The following is a 10741-nucleotide window of genomic DNA, read 5'->3' as shown; positions in this document are numbered from 1 at the left end:
CCTTTTTGTTCTGCCTCTAATCCTGTCTGAGCCCTCTTCCAGCTGGAGCTTCTGTGATTCCCAGAGGCAAATTCTTCACTGGCTTCCTGAGATGAGAAACATGTTTTTGTCAAAGTTGGAACAGAAAATAGGATAGGCCAGACTCTGCTTCTCTGCCCCAAAAGGCCACCCTGCTAACACCCCCATTGTGTTACACAGGACTTCAGTCCATTCTGCTGCTGCTCCCACTCACCATAACTCTCCTGTCTTGGGCAGATGTGGAACAGGGGAGCCACTTGTAGGTCCTTGCATTCCTTCTTTATGCAAATTTTGAAAGGATCCAAGATTCAATTGAACACACATGTTACAAAACACCACAAAAAGGCCTCCAGATCCCTTCTCTAAACTGGAATATTTAATTGGAAATAAGACAGCCAGGGTTTTATTTTGGATTCAGCTTCCAATTTGTATATCCAAATGCAAACCATCTTTCTTCCAGGTTCCTTTGATTTACCTGTTTTAAGAGAAGATACTTTGATCTGTGTGAGAGGGTGACAACAGACATATTGTGCAGGAATGGGAAAGCAAAATCTTCCCATCTGTCATTATTTTAGAGAAAACATTCAAAGAGACTTGGGCAGAGCCATCCCTTGGCAGAGATATCAGCCTCAGTGGAATTTGATTTCTTTATGAATATTTGAAAGATGGGTCTGTCCCAGTTTCATGGAGAACTGAATATGGTTCCTGAGGTAGCAGTAGCTACAGGTGGCAGTCATTGCCAGGCTGGGAGCTGACAAAAGCTGTTCTGCTCTTCTGTACTGTTCTACTTAGGATTTGAATTCAGGGTCCTGGTACATTTTGTAAAGAGGTAAAGTTTGGGGCATAGCTGGGGAGACTTTAATTTAGTTCCATGATTACTGAGTGGGTCCTGTTCTTTCCTTTCCCCAATAGTGATGGAGAGATTGAGCATCATTTGGCCTGAATCCATCACTCTAGTTTTCCTCCATTCTATTTTGTGTGTGGAAATACTGTGGTATATCTAAAAAGACAAAAAAGATCATAAAGTCAAGAACACGAGACAAATCCTTTTGGACTGTTCCTGATGTAGTTCTGAAGTGGTTGGGAGAACTGAGGCTAATCATGGTTTCAATTTGTATGTGCCATGTGTTTATAATGTTGATTGATGTTACTAAATTCAAATATATCATTATTACTTGATTAGAGCCAGTTTTCTCCTGTCCCTGGAGGGCCAGATTAAATGAGAGGTGAGTTTAAATGATTGCCTTCTCTGGGAAGCTGTTCTGGCAGGTGTATGCAGAGCTGAGACAAGAAGAGAAGCTCAGTGCCCTGTGGCTATTTATTTGGTAGCCATTCCTTGCAAACCCTTAATATGCATCTGGCAAATGCTTAAATCTGGAATTCCTGATGCTTGCTGAGGTGGCAGAAGCTTCATCAGCTCTCAGCTGGCCCATGATGGAGTCCACACTGTGCTGGAGCTCTGAAATGCTGCTTTTCCCTCCCAGGAGCTGTGAAACTGTTCCCCTTTGGCTTTGGAGATGCTCATAAATGTTCCAACATTTACTCTACTATAGCTTTATGGTCAAAGTAAACCATTTGTGGTTTACTTTAAACCAGGATTGTGTTGTAAATCTCTGAAATTATATGGGACAGGTGGGACAGGAGAGAGATAAGAAACAAAACATTGCTACTTCCTGCTTTCTTTTGTGATTTGTGGTTTCTTTTTTATTTAAGGCATAACCAATACACAAAGACTGGCTCTGCGTTTCACCTTTAATTTAGTAGGTTAAATATCCTACTTAGCAATTCTTTCTTCTGCTTTCTGGCTAATAAAAAATAGGTGATACAATAGGTGATTCCTTTGCAGCCTAAGCAGCAGGGTTAGCTAAGAAATTTATTGCAGCATTTTTCATCGATTTTTACTTTCAAACCTGATGAATGTTTTTATTTGATTTGCAAGCATTTATATCAAGATTGGGAATTTTGATGCCTGTCAGCAATGTGCTGTCTCCTTGTTGGAAGCCAGAAGGGCTTTGTGATTTGTGATTTGTGGTTTCTTTTTTACTTAAGGCATCCCCTCTTTGCATAACCAATACACAAAGACTGGCTCTGTGTTTCACCTTTCTTTAAATATCCCTCTTAGGATATTTAGTAGGTTAAATATCCTACTTAGCAATTTTTTCTTCTGCTTTCTGGCTAATAAAAAATAGGTGATACAAGCAGCAGGGTTAGCTAAGAAATTTATTGCAACATTTTTCACTGATTTTTTCTTTCAAACCTGATGAATGTTTTTATTTGATTTGCAAGCATTTATATCAAGATTGGGAATTTTGATGCCTGTCAGCAATGTGGTGGAAGCCAGAGGGGCTGCTCTGGCCTGGAAGCACTCAATCACCACAAGTCTTTATTGAAAACAATTCTTTCCTGGTATCAGTTTCTCAAACATATTTGCTCCCAGAATGGTAATACTTTTTAGTGCCTTGATGGACATGCATTGGTTTTCTGAGATTTCTTGAGTCAAGGACTGGGGGATGCCTCAAGACAAATAAATCATAGAACTGGGGAAAATGGCCATCAAAGCCAACTCCTTTTGCCAGGGGATTATCTGTTCCCCCAAGCCTCCACAAAGCAGCAGTGCCTTCCAGTCCTAGAATCAGCTCTCAGCACTTCTTCAGAAGGAAAAACAAGCTTGGCTGAGGCTGTGAAATCTGTCCTCTGGAGAATCTTTCTATGCAAACTTGAGGAGACTGGAAAAAATAAGATGTTATCTACTTGTCTAGGTTCTGCATACAAGCTGCTTTATTGCAAAAATAAGGTTTCTTTATTTTGTTTGGGATGTATTCTGGCAATAGGAAATGTGTGTGCTCCCTCATGGATAAGTTTGGGACTGCTTGAAAAGGCTCTATTTAAATAAAGGGTTTCTTCTTCTAATTTTTATGAGAAGATGAGGAAAGGCTGGTTATTTCTAAGTTCTTGAAAATTTAATATATTTTGAGTGACAGAGAATATTGTCAATATCAATGAGAATGGAAGACTGGAAAGCTCCCAGGACTATAAAAGAGAACATATCTAGTAAAAATTACACATTTATGCCTTGGGTTTGTAGGGGAGAAAAGCCCATCATTTGTGTTCTCTTCCCTTTGAACACAGTACAGTTGGTGTAGTGATTTTGGTTTGCCAGTTTCAGATTTCTCCAATTTTAAGATTTCCCAACCAGTGCTCTGGTGAGTGTGGCAGGTTGGGTTCTGGTTAATCACCAGTGCAGGTTAATTATTGATTCCCAGTTAATTTCTGGTTTCTGTTTAAAATATACAAGCAATAGGAGTATATTTCTCTTAAGCATTGTTCTTTTTCATAATGCTAGCTCAGTATAAAAAAACCTGTATCAAAACCTACAGTTTTGATATCTTAATAATCAAGCAGTAGGTTTATGTAGCTTTTCACTACTAATAAAATTTGAAGATTTAAAATTTTTGACCAAGATTTTTATATTAGGAAGTTTGTCAAGGGTAGTCACTTTTTTATAGGGACAGACTGACATAGCAGTTGGAAAATGTTTTTCATCAGAAGGCTGGTTTACATTTTAATATCCCACTCATCAAGATCAAGTGCTCCAAATAGGTCAGGGTTGGACAGGATTCTGACTCCAGTACAGACACTGTTTAATAAACAGGGGGGAAATTTAAATTATATTGTTCTGCATAATTAATTATGCAATGAGCCCACACGAGCTGAACTCATACCAAACTTCAGTGATAAGAATTAATTTTGCAACTGATTTATGCTCATTTAGAGGGAAAGTATAAGGGCCTTCTGTTGTTTTGTTGGTTTTGCTAATCACTTTGTTTATTGAATATATTGTGACAATGAAATGCTGGGCATTAAGCACTGAAATTAGTGCATTAGTTCAAAGTATATATAAGTCTAAAGTTGATATGACTTAGGAAGTCTTCTTATTTCTGTGGTCTCCCACTTGCAAGCATGGGACAGCTGTGTCTTGAAATAGCTTCAGTATATTTTAGTAAATATGTTAGCACTGAAAGCACATAACTTTAAAATCTTTTCCTTGAAGGCTCTGCTGGCCCATAGCAAGCAGTAGAGCTGAATACTTGGGTGTTTCCTGGCAGATATTACCAGTGACCTACCAAACCTATACCTAAAAATTTCTAAAATGCCCTAAAAATGTTCTTTTACACCCTCCTGCCAAGCCTTCAATGAGGGAGATAGTGGTGGAGTTTTTTCTAGCTTTTTAACAAAAATGAACTGATGAATATGTTCCTCCCTCAGTGGATGTGGAGAACAACTGAGCTTTTCCTTTATATTAAACTTAACATTATTCTAGGAATAATTGCAAGGACATCTGTGAGTAAACAAAGACTTCAGTCACTGTCCAGCAGCCTAGCCAACAGCATTGCCTCTCATTTCTTGAGAGATGTTTTCCCACCTTCTCCTTTCATCCAGAGAGATTTTGTGATTATCTTTTTCCAGATAGAAGGAGAAATCCATCCCCTTGATTCTCATCCAGTAAACTGCCCTGATTTCCAGCAGCAACACTGTGGCTAAAAACCCCTGGCAACTCTGCCTGGCTGCAATATTAGCCCTCAGGGCCTTTTCTGAATGCCTGGATGCTTTTCTGCAGTGTTTTTGTTCCTGTTCAGTCTCCAGCATGGTGGCTGGAAAACAGCTCTGTAGTGCTTTTAAGAGTGTTACAACATTTAGGGAGATTCTGTCTGAGCTCAGACTCCTCAGGTCTGCAGGGACAGAGGCAGTGCCTTCATGGAAGGAAGGTGAAAGAGAAGGAAAGCACAGAATGTTCTATTTTCTTCATGGGTGTTTTGAAAGTACCAGGTTAAAATAGTGTGCAAACAAAATAGGCTGGGAGGATATTGTGTTTGGGGGGTGCCCTGATGAAGGGAGGAGTGATGGATCTGACTCCATGTTCTCTGAAGGCTGATTTATTAATTTATGATACTATATTATATTAAAGAATACTATACTATACTAAAGGATACAGAAAGGATACAGACAGAAGGCTGAAAAGATAATAATGAAAACTGGTGACTCTCTCCAGAGTCCTGACAGAGCTTGGCCCCAATTGGCCAAAGAGTGAAAACAACTCCCAGCAGAATGCAATGGAACAATCACCTGTGGGTGAACAATCCCCAAACACATTCCACATGAGCACAGCACAGGAGAAGCAAATGAGATCAGAATTGTTTTCCTTTTCTCTGAGGCTTCTCAGCTTCCCAGGAGAAAAATCCTGGGTGAAGGGATTATTTCAGAGAATGTGAATGCCACAGGAGCAGGGAGTCCCAACATTTACTGCTGTCACAGAAGGGTCCTGAGCACAGGGAGAAGCAGCTGCTGGGAGAGGCTGATCCCAGTCAAAGGCTGTGAAAAATGCCAATCACTTATTTTTAAAATTTTGGAAGTTTAGTAGTAATAAAACAGTTATAAAAATAATAATGTAAATAAAGTAATAATAATTTGGACAGTTGGGATTAGGATGATACGAGACAATAGAAGCAAGAGTTACAGACAGTCCAGGTACCTCTTTCTGGGCAAAATGAGCCCAAAAAAGGCCCCACATTAACAGAGGATTAACCCTTAAAACAACAGCCTGTTGCATATTCACACACCTCATCCATGGTGCATCAATTCCATTCACACACAGGATTCTGTCTGGGCAGTGTCAGCTCCTTCCTCTGAATCCTGACGGCGTCTGCAGGGCTGAGTGAGGCAGGAAGAAGTTCCTTTCTTCTGATAATGGGGCAATAAATTCTCTTTCTCTGAATGATTTAGATGTCCTGTGGCTGCTGTCTGGTGTGAGTCCTTTCTTTAAAAAGTATCCTACATAGCACAGTTTCTGTTTTAACATTATGTTACAACCTAAAACTATATTTAACACACTACTTCAGAGAATTAACACAGCATAACTTTCTAACATAACACATATAATATTCATTTGAATATTTGCAAAAAGCCAATTCTAAAATACCCATTTTTCACAGAGGCTTATCCTAGTCCACAAAATTACCTGTCACTGCTCGTTGTGTTGTAGATAATTTGTTACAGGAGAGTAATTTGTGATTATTGACAACTACTGCTGTGAATTCTTGTGAATCTCTCTCTTTTCCCACCCCATCTTTTCCTTCCCTTTGCTTAAACCTAACCATAAATAGATTTGAGACAGTCAATTCTGCTTTGGACAGCTAAGAAAGTAAGAAACAAAAGAAGTAAATGAGTGCACCAGGAAGAGGCAGAGGAGCATTGCTAATTGTCAGATAATAAAAGAAAATGGTCAGTTTTGTCAGGAAGTGTTGTCAAGAAGGATAACTTGGAAGTAATTAACTGTCTGACATGCTGGAATGTGTCTGCAATGGCTCTTTAAGTCATCAGCTCATGAAATGTGACAGCCATTTATCACATGAGGCTCCTGCCAAGCTTTCCCTGGGAAACTAGCTGGGTTTAGTGTGGTCTTTGACTACTTTGTTAAAAAAAATGACATGGGGCTGTTTTAAGTGCTTCCTCTTGTTGGTGCCAGTCATCTTAAACTGTGAGGATGGCTAAATCTGATTTTAGTTCAACAATCCAAAGGCCCAATATCCAGGAGTATTCTACTTAACCTTCACAGGTATCCAGAGTATGTCTGGGAGCTTGATTCTTTACTTGTCAGCAAAGGAGGCCTCCAGAGACAGAAGAAATGCAGCACTCATTTGAAAAATTTCCCCTTTTTTTGTCTGTGTATTACTCCCTTCAATACTTTAGATTTGCTTCTCTTTACTCATCCCCTGCCCTCTTCTAAGGGGAAGTCATGGAGCCATTCTGATGATGGCAAGCAAGAAAGAGAATTTCTGAGAGCTGCCTGTGCCTGTGGTCCTATTCAAAGACCATTAAAGTCTCTTTGCACTGCTCTCTGTTACCATGTTTTGTTTTGTTAATTATGCCCTTTCCATTCTGTGCAAACCCAGGGCACAGGAATATTTCTGTGTCTGCTCTGGGGTGCCCTGACCCCCAGGGCAGCACTGACTCTGACCCTCATCCATGGAGAAAGTTTCCCAGACTTCAGGAGAGACTGGAACCCACAAAAGTGTGCAATAGATTCTAGAGAGCAGTGCAGGTGTGTCACTGGGTGAGAAATTGAGGATTTGGGGTTTTTAGGATGTTGTGGGTGGCAGCAAGATGGAGGGCACAGGGTGCTGTCCTGGGTTTCTTCTTCATGCTGCTTCTTCCTCCTTCTCCATGGGTTTGGGTGGCATTTTGGAATTGGGCAGAAAAGTCTGTATTGTAGCTCTGTGGGATCAGTTCTGGGGTTAAAAGGGAAAATAATCCAGGTGTCAGCTCTTCATTGGACAGTTCAGTCTCACAAGCCCTTGGACCAAGAGATTGTTGGGCATTTTGTGCCTTGTAATGAAAAGCTGCTGAACTCCCAGCAGTGAGACTGTTTGACTGATAAGGAATAATAAACACCTGAGTGTGAGCATGAACTGCTGTCTGAGTGCCTTCAGTCCAGAGCCAGAGACACCCACAGCTGGGACCCCCACAGCTGGGACCCCCACACCATTCCAGACATGAACTGATGTTAGTGTTGGGCTGCAGGATGTGTTGTAGGTGCTCAGGTGTTGTGATATTGCTTTGAGCAATTTCTCTTCTGGTTTTCCAGGGTCAGTAGGGAAAGAGGAAGGCAATGAACCAGAGCTGTTCATAACCAAGCTTTATGAAATAGCAGAAGCTTAATAAAAAGTTAATTTCCTCATTAAATTGGGGTTTAGGAGTAGTGCTACTCACTGAGTACCCCATTTCTGATAGTAGATAAGAAGACAAATGTGAAATAGAGATGATTTCAGAGATTAGCTGTACATCATGAACTAGAGAATCAGGTTCAGGAATGGCCTATTTGCTTGTGCTTCATAAAATTCAGCAGGCCTTGCAACACTACTGCTTCCCTGGTGCAGACTGAGGATTGGTTGTGATGGAGCAGTTTCTGGCATGTTCTTGAAAACCAGCCAAAGAAAAGTGCCAGTGCTGGCTAGTACCCATGCAGAGGCTTTGTACAAAATGTGAAACTGCGATGAGGGTTGCACACTTCTTATGTAATTTCCTGGTGACATTTGTCAGCTGTTTTAATGATATAGACTGTTTCCTGCATCATTAAATTCTCTGCTTTGACTTTTTGAGGAGTTGGTAGTCTGTTTAAGAGAATGGGGAGGAAAAAAGTTAGTAGTGTAAAACACTTTAGTACAGCTGTTTGAAAAATCATGCCTTTAAAATTATTGGCAGCTCTTCTTCTCCCTATGCAGGCTGTTACATAGAATTGATAATCATATATATACCATCTCTATTTTGTGTAACAAGTCTTCAGACTGTGTGCAGAGAGTGTGTGCACCTCTTGTTTTGAAAACAAATGGTCATTGTGTGCCTTATGTAGTTTAATTGTTCGTGTGGAAGTCTAAACAAAAAGAGTGTTCCATTGGTGATTCCAAATGATAGACCTTGGTGTTATCAAGTGGAAGCTTCTACCAAGCTCTAATATGCCAGTTGTGTTAAATCATCTTTCTTTTCCTCCCTTGCCAGCATTAACAATAAACTCCAACAGCCAGAAGCAGCTGCTGGTGTGCTGGAGTATGCCATGAAGCACTTTGGGGAGCTGGTGAGTCCTGCTGGATAATCCACTTCTTCATGTCTTATCTTTTTATGGTTTCTGTACTTGGTTTTTGGTGGGTGGTGCTGTGTTTTCTCAATCACATCCAGGTTCTGTCCCTGCTTATAATATTTCATTGTTCATAGAGAAAGGCCTTACTGCTTGCAGGGATGTTCAGTGGGCACTTTGCAGCAAAGGCTGGGTAGAGGGAGGGCTGCAAGAAGCTGATTTGGAGGAGAATTTTGCAGCTGCTGTTGGTACTAAATGCAGCTGTGAGCAACCAGCAACTTGATGACATAAATCCTTTAATTTAGGATAGGCTGGGAAGGGAGGGAGGGAGTTCTTGTTCTAAGCTTAAAGCATTTGAGAAACTGCATCAACACCCTCAAGATAAGGATTTAATGGAAGTTAACCTCTAGTCTATCTCAAAAGTGCTCACAGGTATTATTTAGCATAGCAAATTAACCAGTTCTTTATAGTTTAGGTTGCTCACCAAAATCAAATAACCCCATTATGTATTTGTTGTGTGTTTTCCTCAGAATGATGTATCTCTTATTATTTCTTCTCATTTTATGAGTCATTTAATTTGTGTTCAAAGACCAAACCACCTATGCTCTCCTGATAGTTCTACTGGTAAAAAAGATGATTTTGCAGTGGTAATTGTTGCAGAGTTTTAGGATAATTAGGAAAAGAAAGGCAGCCCTGGAAGCACAGTAGATCAGCCTCTCTAAGCAGTAACCACTAGAGAGTGGGAACCAGGTATAAGCACAAAATGGTGGCCATCCTTTAGTGTAGGATTATGTGTGGTTTTGACCTAGACTGGAAAATAAGTCCTTTCTGGGAGAAGTACAGACTTCAAAACATCTTTGCAGCTTCCTGTAATTCCTTGGGTGGATTGAGCAAAGTTCTGCATTACCTAATTCTGACTTCACTCTTTAGCAGCAATATAGTCTAGCAGTAAATGTAGTTCAAAGCACAGAGCTTGCCAGAATTGAAATTAAACGAAAAGAAATTAAGAGGAGCTGTGAGCTCTACTTTCAGGGACTTAATTGAAATATGACTTAGCTGAGAAGTTGAAGGGCTAAGTGGAAGACCTGGCATGCAAATTATGGTTTATAGTGACCCTGCCCACAGGTCTGGGAAAATAATCTGCTCTGCAGCCTGTGTCAAGACATGAGCTGCCAAAGACTGAGCAGAAAAACACTGGCAGAGAAAAGCATGGAAATATATTGAGGCATTTTATTTCTTAAAAATGAGAAACAAAATCTAGAAAGAAAGACTGAAGAAAAGGGTTTAGGTGATATTTGGCTAACTTTTAATGGCTTTGCTACAAACCATTGCCTTCCCTTGTGAAGGGTGTGCTTGGGCCCCTACTTCATACTGCCTGCTGTGTTGAGTTATTGCCTAGCAGTAGCCAGATGCAAAGTTTGGCCTTTTTTTCTAGTTAGTCATTCCATTCCTGAACACAAGGCTGTTCTACTTGTTTGAATGCAGGTATGTGCAACAATGGGAAGTGGAATATGTTACAGATTTACCCTTTCTCCTGTTCCACTCACTCTGCCTCTCCGAAAAGAAAAGCACCAGCTGCTGATCTGGTGTTTCAGTGGCACTGAGTAAGGGGGTGATGTTGGATTAATCCCTCTGGTAAACCTGAGTGCATTTCTGGGCAGGTGGAGCAGTGCCAGGATTCCAGTTTTCACACTAGCTCAAGACTCTTCTCTGTGTCACAGAAGTCCATGAGGTTATTTAGAATGATAAAAGGGTGAATGACCAGCACAGACACAGTATTTCCTAGGAAAAGCTGTGGCAGTTAACATAGAATGATCAACATTAACCCTGCTGTTTATTTTTACTTTTTTTTCCCTTCCCTTAGGAAATTCAAGCTACCTGGTATGAAAAGCTTCATGAATGGGAAGATGCTCTGGTGGCCTATGACAAGAAGATGGACACAAACAAGGATGATCCTGAGCTGATGCTGGGACGCATGCGTTGCTTGGAAGCCCTTGGTGAATGGTAAGAGGGGAATGAAGACTGAGGAAAATGGTGTCTTTGTGTTCTCTGTATGCTGTCATTCAGGTGCAATTTTTTTGCCTGAATTCCTAT

General features: G+C 40.6%; 1 protein-coding gene across 6 annotated transcripts in view; it reads left to right on the top strand.

The window, feature by feature from the left end:
• Positions 1-10741, top strand: part of MTOR (mechanistic target of rapamycin kinase) — a 69919-nt gene that overhangs the window by 31557 nt on the left and 27621 nt on the right. For all 6 annotated transcript variants that reach the window (XM_009095633.4, XM_050982574.1, XM_018920469.3 and 3 more), the window contains 2 exons: positions 8572-8647; positions 10512-10651. In XM_009095633.4, the coding sequence (XP_009093881.1) occupies positions 8572-8647; positions 10512-10651 (216 nt within the window). The remainder of the gene's footprint in view (positions 1-8571; positions 8648-10511; positions 10652-10741) is intronic.

Source organism: Serinus canaria, chromosome 21, assembly GCF_022539315.1.
Source record: "Serinus canaria isolate serCan28SL12 chromosome 21, serCan2020, whole genome shotgun sequence".
NCBI lineage: Eukaryota > Metazoa > Chordata > Aves > Passeriformes > Fringillidae > Serinus > Serinus canaria.
The sequence above is the reverse complement of the archived record's forward strand: the minus strand, read 5'-3'. Positions and strand labels throughout refer to the sequence as shown.